Below are 19,335 nucleotides of genomic sequence, written 5' to 3'. Positions count from 1 at the left end.
CCGTGCTTCCTCACTCATGACCCTCCTTCGCCTACTTAGGGTTTAGAGATTATCTTTTTCAAAACGAACTAGAGAGGGATGTGTATCTTCTTAACCTAGTTGTAATGTTGGTTTAACAATGGGAACCAGTGCTCACCCAGGTTTTCCCCAGCAGATGTTTACACTACAGATGGCCACCCTTTTGGATTTGCAACAACCCCTCATTTATTATTATTTTTGTGATTATTGTAATGCATTCTCTTCCTAGAAACGCAACCTGACATGTGTATGTCACCATGTTGTGAGAACAATTCTATTTGAGAAACAAAAAAAGAAAGAAAGGAAGGAAGGAAAGAAAGAAAGAAAGGAAAGAAAGAAAGAAAGAAAGAAAACATGCAATTAAAAATTGAGGAAAATGGTAGCCTTTATGAAAGCCTCATGATATTTCTGTATATTAGCTTAGGTTCTCATTGAAACAGGCTTAGAAATCCTGGACCCTGCGATGTTGTATGTGTAAAGTTTTTATTTTAAAACACTGTAGCTAGCGGGGCGCCTGGGTGGCTCAGTTGGTTAAGCGACTGCCTTCGGCTCAGGTCATGATCCTGGAGTCCCAGGATCGAGTGCCGCATCGGGCTCCCTGCTCAGCAGGGAGTCTGCTTCTCCCTCTGACCCTCCCCCCTTTCGTGTGCTCTCTCTCTCTCTCTCATTCTCTCTCTCAAATAAATAAATAAAATCTTAAAAAAACAAAACAAAACAAAAAAACACTGTAGCTAGCATTCGAATTTGCTATGGGTTTGCTAAAAACAGACTAGAGAATGGTGGGGCTGTAGACCCCTTCTCTCTCCCTCCCCTGATTTATTGTATCTCCCCATGAAAGGATTGAGTTCCAGTCTCCCTGATGTGGACATTCATGTAGGGGTTAGACCTGGAATCTGGCCCATCACAAAGTACCCCTGTTAAATATAAGGAGGGATTTTAACCAAGTGAATTTTAAGGGTTCTGTTTGGAGAATATCTTAATGTTCTAATTTCTCAATTTTAGAGATTTAGGTGCATTCTGGTTTATTTTACCCAGTTAAAAAAATAACCTTACTTTAGTCCATGTAAAAGGATATTTGGGGCTTAGCAAACTAGCTTGGTTCTAGTTCTGGTCGTTTCAAGTCTCTGATTTGCAGCGCACTCCTCATCACAGAGCCGTGATTCCCTTACCTAAAGGAAAACGGGAGGCTCCGGCGACTTAATATTGAACACCTGACCTGGACACGATGCATAGTGGCTATGGAAACATTTCACATGTGGTTCCAAAAATTTACATGGCATCATGTTCTCAGTGTATTTCTACTTATGTGCACTGAAGTGTAATAACGTCAGGGAAATGTAGCGTATTTGCTACCATTTCTGTTAAGAGAAAGGAGGTTCATTTGGCTGAAGCCCAATTAAAGCAGCAAATGTAAAATTCTAAGGGAAAGCTGAAGCTTTATGGTCCTGAAGCAGCAGTCTTCTTTGCATGTAAAAGAGGACGGTTTCCTTTTCTAAAACAATTTTTTAATTTTAAAATAATTATAGACTCACAAGAAGTTGTAAAAATAGCACAGAGCACTCTTGTGTGCCCATCACCCAGTTTCCCCACAGGTGACGTCTCATATAAGGGTCATGCATCATCAGAAGCAGGAAATCGAGGGCGCCTGGGTGGCTCAGTTGGTTAAGTGACTGCCTTCGGCTCAGGTCATGATCCTGGAGTCCCAGGATCGAGTCCCGCATCGGGCTCCCTGCTCAGCAGGGAGTCTGCTTCTCCCTCTGACCCTCCCCCCTCTCATGCTCTCTCTATCTCATTCTCTCTCTCAAATAAATAAATAAAAGAAAAGAAAAAAAAAAAAGAAGCAGGAAATCGATTGGCCCAAGACAATGAATTAGATAGCTTCCTTTTTAAGAACTGAAAAACTATGATCCTATAAGATGGAGGAAAAGCTCAGCTTGTGTGGATAAGACCTTATCCAGTACAATAGTACCATGTTCTTACCGCAGTGAAATTCCCATTGGCTGAATGTCCTGTGTAAATATGAAAGATAGCACTTAACACATTGAAGGAAGGGAAAGATCAGTGTTCCATAAACACGCTTTTAAAAGCCTAGTAAAAATTTAAAATACACAACAAATTTCGCTTCATTAATCCTTCTATATTTACCTACCTGTCTCAAATCAATAAGGTAATTTTCCAGTTAGGAATTTTTTTTTGCAGTCACGTGCAAAATGGAAAACTTAGACTATTTGTTAAGTTCACAGCAGAAGGTTTTGCTTCCATTAACACAAGTGAAGCTTTTCTCTCCAGCATGAACACAAGTGAAGCATTCTCTCCACGTGTTTCCTTCATGTGAATTCTTTCCTTCAGGAACTGAAATACGGAGATGGAATACAGCTGGCTCGGAGCAGAGAACTGGATGAGTGTTTTGCCCAGGCCAATGATCAGATGGAAATTACCGATAGCTTGATCAGAGAGATGCGACAGATGGGCCAGCCCTGTGATGCTTATCAGAAAAGGTATTGCTCCTACCACAGAGCACAGATGCAGGCGGGCCTCCCCACTTACGCTCCATCCCACGGCCCAGGTCTTCCCTCAAAGGGAGCACAGCTTCACTTGGTATTTTGTAGCTACTGTGTCCAAATTGACTAAGATCACTACCTCCATCTCATGTGGAATCACAAAGCTGCCATGAAAAGAATTATATAGACCCACCCAAAGGAGCGGGCTTGTACTGAAGGGTTGAGTATGTTACGAGATGTTCACCGGACCTCCATTTGGGAAGCAGCAATGGCCTTTGGCACAGCATTTGACTTTTAAGAGTCCAATACCAAGTCAAGCGCTGTTTCATGCATACAAAAATGAGACTTGTAGAGTTGGGAAAGCAGGTTAAAGTAGAGACGGGTAGTCTTGATTTTGCTGTCATGGTACCTGGGGCCCAGGATACGAGGCTAGTTCCCCGGGTGAAATCTGGGGGGAAAGCAGAAGGTGCTACCAGGTTAGGCCAAGCCGGCTACCTTTCCCGTGATGTTTCAGACTCTGAGCGTCATAATATTGAGGATTTTGTAAGTGATTGAGAATTCAAGTCATGTGGTAAAGAATTCTTCAAATCAAACATTTGTGACCTCCATCCTGACAAAAGGAGACTCAGAAGGGGGGACATTTGCCCAGAACATGGGGTCATAGGCTGTTTTCTTGCAACAGTGTGATTGTGTTTCTTTCTTTTCAGACTGCTTCAGCTCCAGGAGCAAATGCGAGCCCTTTATAAAGCCATCAGCGTCCCTCGAGTCCGAAGGGCCAGCTCCAAGGGTGGTGGAGGGTACACCTGTCAGAGTGGCTCTGGGTGGGATGAATTCACCAAGCGCCTCACCAGCGAATGTCTGGGGTGGATGAGACAGCAGAGGGTAAGCAGCTTCCAGACAAGGTTGATTCTCGAATGTTCCAAGCCTGAGTGGGTCAGGGTCAGCCCCAGTGGTCTGGCCACAGAGTGGTCTGGGATCTCAGCTGGCAGCAGAAACTTGCTGTTTTCCGTATTTTCCTCATATGTAATTTTTATTTTTTTACTTTTTAGAGAGAGAGAGAGAGCGTGTGCATGCTTGTGAGCGAGTGGGGGAGGGACAGAGAGAGAGAGAATCCTAAGCAGTCTCCATGCCCAGTGTGGAGCCCAATGTAGGGCTTGATCTCACAACCCTGAGATCATGACCTGAGCCAAAATCAAGGGTCGGATGCCTAACCGACTGAGCCGCCCAGGTGCCCCGTCTCGTATATAATTTAAATTGAAGGCTTCTATTTTGAAATAAATAAAGCTTCAGACAGTTTTTTTGGTTTTTTTTTTCTTTCTTGTGGCTTAGGAAATGAGCCTCATTATTTTCTGGTCAAAACTTATCGCACAGGTATAACTTAATTAGTAGATTTTGAATATCTAGCTTTTACCGTTCACAACCTGAAAATGTGTTGGAGTTTATGTGCTAAAAACTTCATTGTTCTACCTGAGTCGTAAGTGACCTCATCTATGTTACTGATAGGTACTTAAAAATGTCGTGGAGGCTCATTTAAAATGTTAAATCAGAGGAGCTGGAAACACAGTAAAACTGGATATTCTGGTTTGGCCTCATCAGTTGCTCACCTTATATTTTTGAGGTATCAGTTGTTCTTGTGCAATCATTACATCACGGGTGTGGGAGGGGAGCGAAATAATGACCACCAAAGTATACTTTGCTTCCCAAAGTATACTGCAACTGCAGTTTCTACAAAGTGTTTTCCCCTGCTAATTATTGTTGTGTGGTTTTATGTGGTCATTACGCCCTTTGATGAACAGGTGGCATTAGAAATATGCCAGAATCATGTAGATGGGAATTGTATAATTAAAACCTCATGCTAGTGAACCACTCTTCTCTGGAGAAGGTGGATGCGTTCGACTGATAAATTGTACAGACATCGTTTGTGATGCCATGTGGTTGTGGTTGTAAGAAGTATTGGTCTTACTGCTTGTTGTTGGACCAGTTGAGCAGTGGTTCTAAAGTTTCTCAACCACTTGAGATTTTTTGTATGTGTTCTTTCCTAAGTGGTGGTGAGGGTTTATGGGTCTATACATTCATTCATTCAGTTAGTTAAGTTCTTCTTCCACTTAGCATAAAGACTATGCAATACTATCACAGAAGGTGGGGCTTATAGAGGAGAAAAGTCAGTAATATTCCCAGAAACCTAACTATAGTCCTATTTGCATGTTTTCAAATTCCCTTTTGATCTTTGAACACACATTTCTTGAGCTAAATTTTATATGTATTGGCACCATACCTGAAAGTGAGTGTTCAAAAACTGTGTTTCCTAGTCCTGAAAGTGAGTATTATTGAAGAAAACAAGACATGTACACCCACATGCCACATTTCTGTCCAGAGCAGTGTGGGGTTAATTGCTATTTGAGCTGTAATAAAATCCTGCTCAGATAGGGCTGGGGGAGGGGTAGTGCTCTGGGCCCTGGGGAATGGAGCCCTGAAAAGAAGGCTTGGCAGAGCTGATGGGGCTTGAACTACATTGTAAGTGATGTTAGGTGAGACAACCTTTGAACCAAATAATTTATGAAACATCAAATCCCTTAATTTCTCCTTAGTATGACAGTTACATAGAAGGACAGCTCATAATTGGTCATTTTCCGCATTCACGTTGGGTGTAGCTTTGTGAGACTCCTTTGTCGCGAAAGCTCAGCATTTTTTAAGTTTTGGAAAATGGCGTTATCTCGTGGGCTCAGCTTTGTGTCTTGGTGGGGGAGTATTTTTTAATAGGTGCAACTGATGAGCGAAGCACTTCAGATCAGCTGGCCCCCAGGGGTTCAAAGGAACTAAAAGTCGTTTTATCACTTACAGCCCATTTGCTCTGGGATTCTCTGGGGCCCTTTCCCTCTTATCCTTCTTCCCCCAAGCATAGCCCGCATTCTTTCTCACTCCCGAGGGGACTGAGCTGCGGGCCCAGCTAGCTGATAAGGGAGCAGCGTCCCTCGAGGCCCCATGACCAGTAGGCAGTCACACATCTCCTGTGCCAGGCTTTTGTTTTGTTTCCCTGATTTGTGCTTCTGTTGATGGACAGGTCAGATACTGCACAGGTTCCTGGCTGGTAATGAGGGACGGGCACGGGAGCCTAGTCATCTCATTAACTTCCCAGTGTACTCACCTGTTTCTGCCTTAAAGCCCAAGTGAGCTGAGGGAGGGACAGGTCAAAGTCCTAGGTAACTTTCGACAGTCTGGCCGAAATGGCTCCCCTCTCTGAAGGCTCGCCAAGTGTATTAGGACATGGATGTGGCTTAGAACAATGTGTGTTATGTTCTTGCTGCAATACCAGACTGGAATGTTTGCCCTTGGCATGTCTAAGAGATGACACAGGTGATTTGGAAATTTACATGAGCTTGTGCAAAAGAAAGATGAGATGATAGGCTTGTGGAATAGAACGCTTGATTCTTATTATGTGGCGTTCTTAAATTTGAAGTGGGGGAGACTCAAATTAGAAAGGCAGTCAGATTTGACTTTTAAAGAGCTCACATAAATCTGCCATCTTTTTAATTTATTTTTATTTTTTATTTTTTATTTTATTATGTTGTGTTAGTCACCATACAGTACATCATTAGTTTTTGATGTAGTGTTCCATGATTCATTGTTTGCTCATAACACCCAGTGCTCCATGCAATACATGCCCTCTTTAATACCCATCACCGGGCTCACCCATCCTCCCACCCCCCTCCCCTCTAAAACCCTCAGTTTGTTTCCTGGAGTCCATAGTCTCTCATGGTTCATCTCCCCCCTCTGATTTCCCCCCCTTCGTTTTTCCCTTCTCCTAATGTCCTCCATGTTATTCCTTATATATATTCCACAAATAAGTGAAACCATATGATAATTGACTTTCTCTGCTTGACTTATTCACTTAGCATAATCTCCTCCAGTTCCATCCATGTTGATGCAAAAGTTGGGTATTCATCCTTTCTGATGGCTAAGTAATATTCCATTATATATATGGACCACATCTTTATCCATTCATCTGTTGAAGGGCATCTCGGCTCCTTCCACAGTTCGGCTATTGTGGACATTGCTGCTATGAACATTGGGGTGCATATGGCCCTTCTTTTCACTACATCTCTGTCTTTGGGGTAAATACCCAATAGTGCAATTGCTGGGTCATAGGGTAACTCTATTTTTAACTTTCTGAGGAAACTCCACACTGTTTTCCAAAGTGGCTGTACCAGCTTGCATTCCTAACAACAGTGTAAGAGGGTTCCCTTTTCTCCACAACCTCTCAACATTTGTTATTTCTTGCCTTGTCAATTTTTGCCATTCTAACTGGTGTAAGGTGGTTTTGATTTGAATTTCCCTGATGGCTAATGATGATGAACATTTTTTCATGTGTCTGTTAGCCATTTGTATGTCTTCTTTGGAGAAATGTCTGTTCATGTCTTCTCCCCAATAAATCCGCCATCTTAATATTGCCAACATTAATTGAAATGAGCTTTGAGTATGCTCTATAGTAACTTCTCTTTGAAATGGATTATAGGGAGTTGGGCATCCTGAAAGGTAATGGTAAATGCTGAGTTTAAAGAGTTGATAATTACAGGAATCAAAACAATTTAAAGGAATAAACAATGAAAAATACGTTTAAGTTGGCTGTTTAGCTTGGGACATAGTACATGACTGAGCTTAATGAACTATTTCACAGTTTAAAATGACTGAATATAGAAACGTCTACCAGTAATTTCTAACGTGTCATACGTAGATATGCACACCTGTTATACACACACACACACACCACTTCTACCCAGGTAGATTTTTTTTTTCTTCAGAGGACATGATCTAGCTTTCAAGCATCTCATTCCTGCATCACCTGTCCTCAGCCGTGGTGAGCTGGGGGTCAACAAGTTGCGGACCAGCCCCGTTTGCTGTTGAGAACTCCAAGCCTTTACAAAATTTTTTTGGTTTTGAAAATATTGAATATTGACATCTTCAGTCTTATCGGAATGGAAGCTATGTATGTCCCTTGGTGCTCTGACCCCTGATGCTCTGGGTAAGGTAGTCAGATGCAAAGGATCGGACATGAAGGGCACACTCTCTTTCCCTCGGCAGGCGGAGATGGATCTGGTGGCCTGGGGCGTGGACCTGGCCTCCGTGGAGCAGCACATCAGCAGCCACAGAAGCATCCACAACACCATCGGGGACTATCGCTGGCAACTGGACAAAATCAAAGCCGACCTGGTACTTTGAGATGTTTCATTTTTAGAGTCTTGAAAAAGCATACCTAAGGATTGTGTAGTTCCTCAATCCTGGGCATTTTTTGTCTGTAAACATTAGCCTAAGATTTCTTCCCCAACGGACTGGAAACTTCTAAAAATCCCATTTCATAAATGGGGAAGTGGACTCAGATAGACCTAGTAAAGATTGTGTTAACTCTTAAGGAAGAGGTTAGCAAAAGGCGAAGGGCATACACATGTGGATTTGTGTGTAGTTTGTAGATGAGTATTTTGGGGGATGGTCGGGTTTTTTGTTTGTTTTTTTTTCAGAAAGCAGAGCATCTCTTCAAATAGACAAAGCACAGCAATCGTAGAGATTTGTGTGCTTGGCGCATTCTTTTCTATGTGTCTCTTCCTGACACTTTTCCTTTGCTGAAAGGACTGGCTTGAAGCTGGGTCAAGAATTATAGCATGAAATAATCACCCGGTTTTAAGTGCCTGGTTCCCCCCAGATCTTCATGCTTCTAAATCCCTCACTTTTTTTTTCTTTACTTAGACCAGAGATACTCATCTTCACTTCTGCCTTTTTTTCTCCCCTTACTTTTGTTCACTTGAGTATCTGACCAAATTCCTCCCTCTTTTCTCTAAGATCTAAAAGATGGTACCACCAGGCCAGTGGAGGGGGTGGGGGTTGCCTTCAAATCCAACTGGGAAAAGGTCCCTGTGGGTAAAAGTTTCTGTAGAGCAAACACTTCTTTCTACTGAGTGATCTGAAGTCATTATCTGACAAAAAGGAGGTTTAGAAGGGTTGCTGTTTGTATACCAACCCACAAGGGGAATTAAATAATTACTCACTGTTTATCTTCTTCTAGCGTGAGAAATCTGCCATCTACCAGTTGGAGGAGGAGTATGAAAACCTGCTGGTAAGCTGACTTATTTCTGACATCTCTGTGTTCCATTCCATTAAAATGGAGCACGCCTGGGCGTGAGGCACCTAATGACCATGGGAGTACCTGGAAGTATATACTTAGGGCCTGTAGATGCGACTTTCATTTCTACTGCTGGGTTTCCTTTAGAAGTGAGTATTAGAAGATTTTTTTCTGAAGACAGTACCCAGCGCTGTTCTGTTTGTAAGTTGAGCGTCATATAGATAGCACCTATTTTAAATACTTGCAATTAAAGAGATAAAGCTTTTTCACTTGTGAATGGTAGCCTTTTTATGAAGTATTAGCAAAAATAAGACTTATTTTCCCCAGATAGAAGTTTCTTAGACCATCATCACCATTTTATGACAAAATGGAAATCAATTCACTGGTCTGGTAAGAAGAAGAGCTATTGCCATTTTTTTTTGCCTATTTGTGTCACCCAATCTTCACCTTTTCAGTATTTCTTTGTTGGTAGTGATCCTATTTATTTATTTATTTATTTATTTATTTATTTATTTATAGAGAGAGACAGAGAGAGAGAGAGAGAGTGCGCCTGAATCAGGGGAAGATGGGGGAGGGGGAGAGAGAGAAGCCTCACGCAGACTCCCTGCTGAGCATAGAACCCGACGCAGGACTTGATTCCAGGACCCTGAGATCATGACCCTGGCTGAAATCAAGAGTCAGACGCTCAACTGACTCAGCCACCCAGGCACCCCGGCAATGATCCTTTTTAAATAATGTGGCTAGCTGTGACACAATTGTCCTGTTAGGTCTGGGTGTGACTAACAGTACCTTGAATTTTGGGAGTGCGGAAGAAGGCAGGAAAAGCTTAATTTATCTTTTTAAGATTCTAATTTTCCCTTTGTAATCTAAAACTAATTATTGAACCCAAACATCAGTGTCTGAATCAAGACCCTCTTGAATTAGGTTATTCCATTGAATCTAAAAGTACTCCCTGTTCATTGTTAAGTTTGGATGGGTCTTTTTTTACATACTAGGTGGTCAGTGAACATTTTATTGATTCATGTGATTTATTTATTTATTTAATTAAAAAAAATTTTTTTTTAAGAAGATAGCAGGAGGGGAAGAATGAAGGGGGCGAAATCGGAGGGGGAGACGAACCATGAGAGTTGATGGACTGAAAAACAAACTGAGGGTTCTAGAGGGGAGAGGGGTGGGAGAATGGATTAGCCTGATGATGAGTATTAAAGAGGGCACGTTCTGCATGGAGCACTGGGTGTTATGCACAAACAATGAATCATGGAACACTATATCAAAAACTAATGATGTAATGTATGGTGATTAACATAACAATACAAAATTTAAAAAAAATTTTTTTAATGTAAAAGGGACCACACAGTCTTATCTCTGGAATCTGCAGAGAACACCATTAATGTGCATGCTGTGATCCTAATGCTGCTTTTGAACTTCCTGTGTAGAAAGCGTCCTTTGAGAGGATGGATCACCTACGACAGCTGCAGAACATCATCCAGGCCACGTCCCGAGAGATCATGTGGATCAATGACTGTGAGGAGGAGGAGCTGCTCTATGACTGGAGTGATCGGAACACCAACATCGCCCAGAAGCAGGAGGCCTTCTCTGTAAGCTCACCCCTCCTGGTTGTAGATGTGAGGCTCTTGCCTGGGAGGGCCCTGAGATGGGGATGAATGGCCTTGAAATAACTTAATCAACTCCTTTGTCATTCAGCCTCTGTTGAAATGGTCATGGAGAGCCATTCCTTTCTGGAAGCTTTTCCGGTGACTTTAGAGGGGCAATGCATTGCTTAACATCCTGGAAGTCAGCAGATAGAGTCAGAATTAGGCATTCAGATATCCCAGAGGGTGTGTAGAACAGTAGGATGGTGGATTAAAACTTATGTGTGGCTTTGGGCAAGACATGTCACCAGGGGGGCGCCTGGGTGGCTCAGTCATTAAGCGTCTGCCTTCGGCTCAGGTCATGTTCCCAGGGTCCTGGGATCGAGCTCCCTGCACTGCGGGAAGCCTGCTTCTCCCTCTCCCACTCCCCCTGCTTGTGTTCCTTCTCTCGCTATCTCTCTCTGTCAAATAAATAAATCTTTAAAAAAAAAAAAAGACATGTCACCAGTGTGGCCTCTGCCATGTACTAGATGACCTCAAACGTCCTTTTTGGTCTTAAAAATGCTATGATTCTTGAGGAAACCATAACACAATTCTTTGACATTGTTCATTTCCACAATGCAGTTTTCTGTTCTAAGTTCCCTTCAACATGGCAGAAGTGCTGGAAGGCTAATGGTGACTTGCTCTGAAGTGTTTGCTTTTCTTTCATTTATAGATACGCATGAGCCAACTGGAAGTTAAGGAAAAAGAGCTCAATAAGCTTAAACAAGAAAGTGACCAACTTGTCCTCAATCAGCATCCGGCTTCAGACAAAATTGAGGTAGGCTTCATGAGATTTATATTTTCATTAGAGAAAAAAGGGAACTTTTTGTAAAGACTATACAGATGAATGATTCTTATCTGTCATAAAGCCATGACAAGTTTATTTTATATATTTTGGGATCAGCACCCTAGACTGGCAGTTGGCACACTTTTCTGGAAAGGACCAAATAATAAACATTTTAGGTCTGCAGACCATTTGGTTTCTGTCGAAATTACTTAACTCTGCCATTATAGTGTGAAAGCAAACATAACAATATGTAAGTGAACAGGCATGGCTGTGTTCCAATAAAACTTTATTTATAAATGCAGGCAGTGGGCCAGATGTGGCCCTTGGGCTGTGGCTTGCTGACCTCTGCCCTAGGCTGCCATCTGTGGGCTGTGCTCAAGGCTGACATTAGCTGGTATGACATCAACTGGTATGGCCATATTGGTTGGAAGTATTTTCCTATCAGTTGGTGAGAGTCACTGCCTTAAGACCCTCAAGCCCTCTGCATGGGTTCCTCGGACTTGCCCATCATCTTGGCAGCTGTATGGGGACAGGGTGCAGTGGAAGGACCCTGCTCCAGTGTCACATCTAGTGTCTACTCTAATTCTGATTGGTCAGTAGCGATGCCATTTGAGTATTTTGACAAATACTCCTAATGGTATCTATTTGCTAAAACTGGTTTTAAAGTTTAATTTCTACGGTACCATGAGTTCCCTGTTGGGAAATTCTGTTTTCACTTTTTAGAAAAACGTTTGCTTGATTTGGTAGTCGATAAAAAAATGTTTCATAGCTTTCAATCGGACTCACATATCTATCAAAGAATGGATGTCCTTGTATGCCTGAGTGGTGATGTGACAGCTGATGTTTTCTTGCTTCAGGCCTATATGGACACTCTTCAGACACAGTGGAGCTGGATTCTTCAGATCACCAAGTGCATTGACGTTCACCTCAAAGAAAATGCTGCCTACTTTCAGGTTTTTATGCTTAGTAGTAATTTAATTGTCGTTTAGGTCCTAATACTTTATTTTTTGGAATGTATTTTTTTAAAGCACCGAAAACAATCTTCAAAATATTTTACAAATACCATTTATTGGCTTTCAGTTTAGAGCAGCACAGACTGGTAACCTGGGCACCAGTCACTCAGATGTCTCTTGCTGTCCCATGAGTTAATATCGTTTCATTAGCCACCTGTTAAATAGACTCCGGGAAGGTAGTCCTTGACATGGAAATGTTAGATGTTGCTGTTTACTGACTGCCTTTTCATTAACACGTGATCATGCTCATCTTTAATAGTTTTTTGAAGAGGCCCAGTCAACCGAAGCCTACCTGAAGGGCCTTCAGGACTCCATCAGAAAGAAGTACCCCTGTGATAAGAACATGCCCCTGCAGCGCCTGCTGGAACAGATCAAAGAGCTGGAGGTATCATCACAAAGCAAAAACAGAGAGAATACTGATTACTTGGCGTGAAATTTCCCTTGGAAAAGCATACTTCAAATTCCATCTACGTAGGCTTTTCACACAATGATAGTCTTTCCCGCCCACTCAATTCACGGCTCTGTAGCTTCCGAAGTGGCTCATTATGAAAGGTCCTGAGAGTCCCTGCCCATAGAGGAATTTGTAGCTTTTTGGAGCTCAGACAATGATAGCAATTTCTTATTTGTCATGTCGTAGCAGCTATTTTGGTGTCACTTGCAGCTCTTCTCTGAAATTCAGAGTATTTATGTGATGAAAACACGATCTTATTTGCAATTGCAGAAAGAACGAGAGAAAATCCTCGAATACAAGCGTCAGGTACAGAACTTGGTAAACAAGTCCAAGAAGATTGTGCAGCTGAAACCACGGAACCCAGACTATAGAAGCAACAAACCCATCATTCTCAGGGCTCTCTGTGACTACAAACAAGACCAGGTGTGCACTCGGTTATTCAGAATGAAGCCCAAGTTTTCCCTTTCTTTACACAGAGAGTTTTGTCAATAGAGGGAGTCGAGTTTAATCCAGGTTTCAGTGAGCAGCACAGAAAATGCCTTTCTTTCATACACAAAGCAGCAAGCTGTGGAAAAATGCAGCAGCTCTGTTCTAAGTCCTAGCACAGTTTTTAATAATTAGGACAGCGGTTATTTATAGACTATTTATTTTATTTTATTTTTTATTTATTTTATTTTTTGGTAAAGATTTTATTTACTTGAGAGAGAGAAAGAGAGAGGGAGCGGGACGAGGGGCAGAGGGAGAGGGAGAAGCAGACTCCCCGCTGAGCAGAGAGCCCGACGAGGGGCTAGATCTCAGGACCCTGGGAGCATGACCTGAGCTGAAGGCAGACGCTTAACCCGACTGAGCCACCCTGGCGTCCCTAGACTATTCATTTTAAGTCTTAACACTTTTCTTCTTCTAATATGCAAAACTTTATTTGTGATCACCCTTTAAATCTTAGATTTTAAAGTCTTTAAATTTCTTGAAAGATCTTTGAATTTCTGACATAAAAGAAATGAGAAATGTGACCATTATGCTGCATATGAAGTGACTATCATTGCAGATTTTCTGCAGTCACTGAGCCCATCAACTCTGCGGGCTCTGCGGTAAATACAACCATCTATATGGAAAGATGACTTGGTTTTACTAGTTATTTATGTAATTCCCACAGCTCTGATTTCTTATAAAAATTACGGAGGGTTTAAGAAATATGATCAGTTGCTTAGATAAATGTTCTAAAACAATGGAGTTTATTCTCGCAGGAAAAAATATTTTAAGAACTTGCATGGAGAGGAGAAGTTGAAATAGAGATTGAAATACGTAAATATCAAGCTTGTTACATTTCACCAGTGAGGATAGTTGTCATATTCGAAGTGTACCCCTTTCAAGAAGCTATGGAGTTAATTTAAAAAATAAGGTATTTGGATGGTGGAGTTAATTTAGAAAGTTGTTTTTCTGGGGACCTGATGCCAGAATTTCTTGTTTTTACTTCTAAATTTTAAGAGCGAATGTGTGAGGCAAGTAACTTTGCATAGTAAATCTAAAATGTAAAATATGAACTCATAAAAATAGGAAAGCCATGGGGTGAATTTTTGCTTTACAAAAGGATTTCTCACTTTACTGATGGATTCCCCAGGCTGTCTTTTAGAAAGTTACTTTACCTAATTCATTTTATACACACCTTTTAGGCTCTGGTGCATTATTTAAAGCATCAGTATTGTTGGGATGTATAAAGATCATCTTCATTTAAAGAAAAATAATAAGGGGCACCTGGGTAGCTTAGTTAGTTAAGCATTCGACTCTTGATCTCGACTCAGGTCATTATCTCATTGTTGTGAGTTCAAGCCCCATGTTGGACTCCACACTGGGCATGGAGCCTATTTAAAAAAAATAAAATAAAGAAAAATAATAAGGTAAAAGCTCAAATGGTTTGCACAGTTTTATCTCTATTTCTCTTTCGAAAAAAAGATAAACATGTGTACTCATGAGTAAAGCCAAAACACGGGCCACTTGCCTTACAGAAAATCGTGCACAAAGGGGATGAGTGCATCCTGAAGGACAATAATGAGCGCAGCAAGTGGTATGTGACGGGTCCTGGAGGTGTGGACATGCTCGTCCCTTCTGTCGGTCTGATTATCCCTCCTCCAAATCCTCTGGCCGTAGACCTCTCGTGCAAGTAAGTTGTTGAAGTTTCTAGTAGCCACAACGTGAATGCGAGTGTGGAGAAATAGGGCAAATGCTTATACGAAAAACACAGACATACTCTTTTTCACTAAAATCCCCTCCCTTGAAAAAAGGAGCCTCAGGAAGGTCCCCTTGCATTGTTATGCGACTTTATGTTGAAGATTCCAGTTTTTATTGGAAGGTAAAAGAGAATGTCTGACTGTGTACGGGGACCGGAGGAAACAATTCTTTTTTTTTAAATAGTAAATATTTAATATGTAAATATTAAACAACACACTACTGCACAAGCAATGGGCCAAATAAGAAATCAAATGGCAAATCAAAATATGTCCCAGAACAAAAGAAAATACCCCACAATATTCCAAAACCTATGGGATGCAGCAAAAGCAGATATTACAGTGAAATTTACCTGTGAATGCTTGTATTAAGAAAAAAAGTGCAAATAAACAACTTAACATTATACCACAAGCAACCAGGAAAAGAAGAAACCTAGCTGAAATTTAGTAGAGGAAGGAAAGAACAAAGAAAAATCAGAAATAAATAAAATCAAGACCAGAATAAACAATAACATAACACTGAAAGTAATGACCAGTTTTTCCAAAAAGAGAAACAAAATTGGCAATGCTTTAACTACATTAGCTAAGGGGGAAAAAAAAGAGAGAAGACTCAAAAATCAAAATGAGAAATGGAAGAGAAAACAGTGCAACAGTTAACTACAGAAATACATAGTGTGATAACAGATTACTCTAAAGAATTATATACTAACAAATCAGATAACTTAGGGGGAAAAAAACCCAGATAATTCCTAAAAATACACGAGTTACCAAGATTGAATCATGAATCTTGAATCCAAGTAATAGGAAATCTTCGTAGACCAATAACAAGAATGAAAGTTAAATTAGGAATCAAAAATCTCCTGGCACAGAAAAGCTCAAGACCACATTAAAAATACATAATTAATGACAATCTTTATCAAAATCTTACAAATAATGGAATAGAGGAAACACATTCAAAATCATTCCATGAGGCCATTACTACCCCTAACCAAAGCAGGATAAAAATACAGAAACAAGAGTCTAGTTTGTCCCATATAAGTATTATTACTCTGACTTTCTTTTGACATCCATTTGCATAATAAATGTTTCTCTACCCCCTCACCTTCACTCTGTAGCTGTCTGTTAGTCTAAAATGATTCTCTTGTAGGCAGCATATAGATGGGTCTTGTTTTTTTTTTAATCTGTTCTGACACCCTATGTCTTTTGATTAGAGCATTTAGTCCATTTATATTCAAAGTAATTATTGATAGATATGTATTTATTGCCATTTTATTACTTGTTTTGTCATTGTTTCTGGAGATATTTTCTAATCCTTTCTTGTCTTTGTCACTTTTTGTCTCTCCTTTGCACTCAAAGAATCTCCTTTAATATTTCCTGCAGGGCTGGTTTAGTGGTCATAAACTCCTTTAGTTTTTGTTTGTCTGGGAAACTATCTCTCCTTCTCCTCTGAATGACAGCCTTGCTGGATAGAGTATTCTTGGCTGCAGCCTTTTCCCATTCAGTACTTGACTATATCATGCCACTCCCTTCTGGCTTGCCAAGTTTCTGTTGAGAAATCTCCAGCTAGCCTTACAGGTTTTCCCTTGTAAGTTAAGGACTTCTTTTGTCTTGCTGCTTTTAAGATTTTTTTCTTTATCACTCTTTTGCAAATTTAATTACAATATGTTTGGTGTTGGCCTGCTATTGTTGATTTTGATGGGAGTTCTCTGTGCCTCCTGGATCCAGATGTCTGTGAGGAAACAATTCCTACCATGTATCTTGAGGGCATTGTTTCAAAGTTCTTCTTCCCTTTTTAGACTATCAGTAATTTTGCAGGTAGCCACAAATATAAAATTCCCTTCATATTAATACCTGCTCATCAACAAGCAGGTAGAGCATTCATTGTACTGATTGTCTGCGGCAGATTCTTGTCCACCTTTTATTATGGAAATCCTCAGCCATACACAGAATAAGGAAGGTAACATAACAAGCCCACGTGCTCGCTTCCAAGCTGCAGTAGCCATCAGCATCCCATGAGCGGTTTCTCCCTGTCATCCTGCGTGGTGTTAGACTTCTGTCTATTAAAAAGTTGCTGACAAACAACAGGAGAACAAAGTGAATTACCTCTACTAATGTTGTTCACTGAGAATGAACTTTTGGAGAGTAACTTAGTCCAGATCCATTGAAATGTTGAGTGTTTAAAAAGTATACATTTGCCCATTACTCTGTTAGTTCTTGGGGACTCCAGTGTGTTTTCCCCTTGTGCCTTCTAGGATTGAGCAGTACTATGAGGCCATCTTGGCTCTGTGGAACCAGCTGTACATCAACATGAAGAGCCTGGTGTCCTGGCACTACTGCATGATCGACATTGAGAAAATCAGGGCCATGACTATCGCCAAGGTACATCCTCAGGACCCCTCGGGCTGCCTGGAGGAGGCTCCACACTGCCCCCCGTGGTGCTTGTTTCTGCCAGGCAGACCTCCTAGCAGTGCAGCTGATGCTTTTGTATGTCATCAGGAGAGTCAGCTCAGCCTGCCTGAGTGGTTAGGGTCCATCCCACATAGAGTGGGAGGGATTCACAAGTGGCTGGCTCTGGTACAAACAGAAGTACAAATTACAGTTTCCTGACAAGCCAGAAGTACCATGGAAAAGGTATGTGGTCCTGTAATACCTTGGATCTTATTCTCCTTTGATGTAATGGAAAGCTAGGTCATAAATTATTAACTGGATAGCACAGAAGTAAAAGGTGGGATAGAATTCTTGAAATAACATCCACAGCATTCGTTCTCTAGATCAGTGGTTTTTGAGTTATGGTCTGAAGAATCCTAGCTTAAGGGGGTCCTCTAGGGATGACAGGGCCAGCAGAGAGGAGAGAGGCACAGAATGGATACATCTGGTGCTTCCCCTTACTCCCCCTTTTCTCTTTTCAGTCAGAGCAGCTTTGCTATGATCTGCTTTAGGTTTGCGACTTCTGAGTAATATTTCCTTTGGCGAATAAAATTCTGCAGGAAAAAAATAGACAACCCACTGCCATGGCTCTGAGGAGCAAACTTGGAATCCTCAAGGACTTTTTATATCTTTTTCTTTTTTTTAAGATTTATTTATTTGAGAGAGAGAGAGAGCACGAGGGGGGAAGGGGCAGAGGGAGAGGGAGAATCTCAGGCAGACTCCACACTGAGCGCAGAGCCTGACGCAGGGCTTGATCTCACAACCTTGAGATCATGACGTGAGCCGAAACCAAGAGTCAGGTGCTTAACTGACTGCGCCACCGAGGAGCCCCAAAGACCTTTTATATCTTAATCAGCCTTTGACAAGTATTGCCTTAAGCCACCGATAGCATAGGGCTTTTTCTGGCACTCTTCTTGGTCACGCTATGGGGACAATCAAACACTCCTGCCTGGTTTACTTCCAGCTGAAAACGATGCGGCAGGAAGATTACATGAAGACAATATCTGACCTTGAGCTACATTACCAAGAGTTCATCAGAAACAGCCAGGGCTCGGAGATGTTTGGAGATGATGATAAGCGGAAAATGCAGTCTCAGTTCACGGATGCCCAGAAGCACTACCAGACCCTGGTCATACAGCTCCCTGGCCACCCCCAGCACCAGACAGGTGTGCAGCGTCTTTCTCTTTGTATCCACCACACACACAGCTTTAACAGAAAGTAGTTTGCTTACAACTAGTTTCAGAATCACTTCTTTGGGAAATAACATATCAAAAGTCATCTATACATTAAATTTTCAGGATCAAATCAAAGGAGGGAGCTACAGTTTGTGCAGTATGGGTATTTTTTGAGGCCGAGCACCCTTCTAGCTAGGAATTCTCTGATTTTTGCTGTCCTAACATGTTTTTACAGTAACCACAACTGAAATCACTCATCATAGTTCCTGCCAAGATCTCAACCATAATAAAGTGATTGAAACCAACAGAGAAAACGACAAGCAGGAAACATGGATGCTGATGGAGCTCCAGAAGGTTCGCAGGCAGATGGAGCACTGTGAGGGCAGAATGGCCCTTAAAAACATCCTTCTAGCAGACCAAGGGTCTACGCACCACATCACAGTGAAAATAAATGAGCTCAAGGTAGGCATCCAGTACTGTTTTGCTTGATTCCAGCTATATTTGAATTTATCTGCAAACTAATTAAAAAAACTACTGGTTTAAATATTTATAGAGAAGAAGCACTAATTTTCAAGAAAACAGGCTTCTGGCAGGATTTCCTTTTTTCTTTGCCATGCCTCCAAATTTGTAGAAGGTTGCCAGGCTGGGGATTAAGCCATCTTTGTGTTGGTTTATGGGTTGCTGAATCAGGCTATGTCGTACTTCGTTCATTTTTAAAGTTTTCATAAACATTAATTTGGTTGCTGCCTGAAACCACCTATGATACGGGCTAAACAGGTGGAATTACTTTTATTTATAGACAGGAGACTGACACGGAGAGATTTGATGGGGCGGGGGAGGGGGGCTGGGAAAAGCTCAAAGCCATGGACAGAGCTGAGACCGTAGCCCCAGTGTTTTAACTCCCCGCTCCGGGATCTTTTCTGCTCAGCCACACCTGGGCACCACATTAGGAAATGCAAGATAGATACCCTAAGAAAGAGGGCCATGTTTACACA

At 41.5% G+C, this 19,335-nt stretch overlaps 1 protein-coding gene across 2 annotated transcripts in view; it reads left to right on the top strand.

The window, feature by feature from the left end:
* DSP (desmoplakin) overlaps window positions 1-19,335 on the top strand; it is a 46,325-nt gene that overhangs the window by 13,451 nt on the left and 13,539 nt on the right. For both annotated transcript variants that reach the window (XM_081827709.1, XM_081827710.1), the window contains exons 3-15: window positions 2,368-2,516; window positions 3,227-3,401; window positions 7,599-7,727; window positions 8,575-8,625; window positions 10,068-10,229; window positions 10,939-11,043; window positions 11,910-12,005; window positions 12,325-12,450; window positions 12,787-12,939; window positions 14,520-14,674; window positions 16,991-17,117; window positions 18,130-18,331; window positions 18,576-18,802. In XM_081827709.1, coding sequence (XP_081683835.1) covers window positions 2,368-2,516; window positions 3,227-3,401; window positions 7,599-7,727; window positions 8,575-8,625; window positions 10,068-10,229; window positions 10,939-11,043; window positions 11,910-12,005; window positions 12,325-12,450; window positions 12,787-12,939; window positions 14,520-14,674; window positions 16,991-17,117; window positions 18,130-18,331; window positions 18,576-18,802 — 1,857 coding nt within the window. The remainder of the gene's footprint in view (window positions 1-2,367; window positions 2,517-3,226; window positions 3,402-7,598; window positions 7,728-8,574; window positions 8,626-10,067; window positions 10,230-10,938; window positions 11,044-11,909; window positions 12,006-12,324; window positions 12,451-12,786; window positions 12,940-14,519; window positions 14,675-16,990; window positions 17,118-18,129; window positions 18,332-18,575; window positions 18,803-19,335) is intronic.

The sequence above is a fragment of the Leptonychotes weddellii genome, chromosome 8 (genome assembly GCF_054177405.1).
Source record: "Leptonychotes weddellii isolate Sample4059 chromosome 8, ASM5417740v2, whole genome shotgun sequence".
In the NCBI taxonomy this organism is placed as follows: Eukaryota; Metazoa; Chordata; class Mammalia; order Carnivora; family Phocidae; genus Leptonychotes; species Leptonychotes weddellii.
The sequence above is the reverse complement of the archived record's forward strand: the minus strand, read 5'-3'. Positions and strand labels throughout refer to the sequence as shown.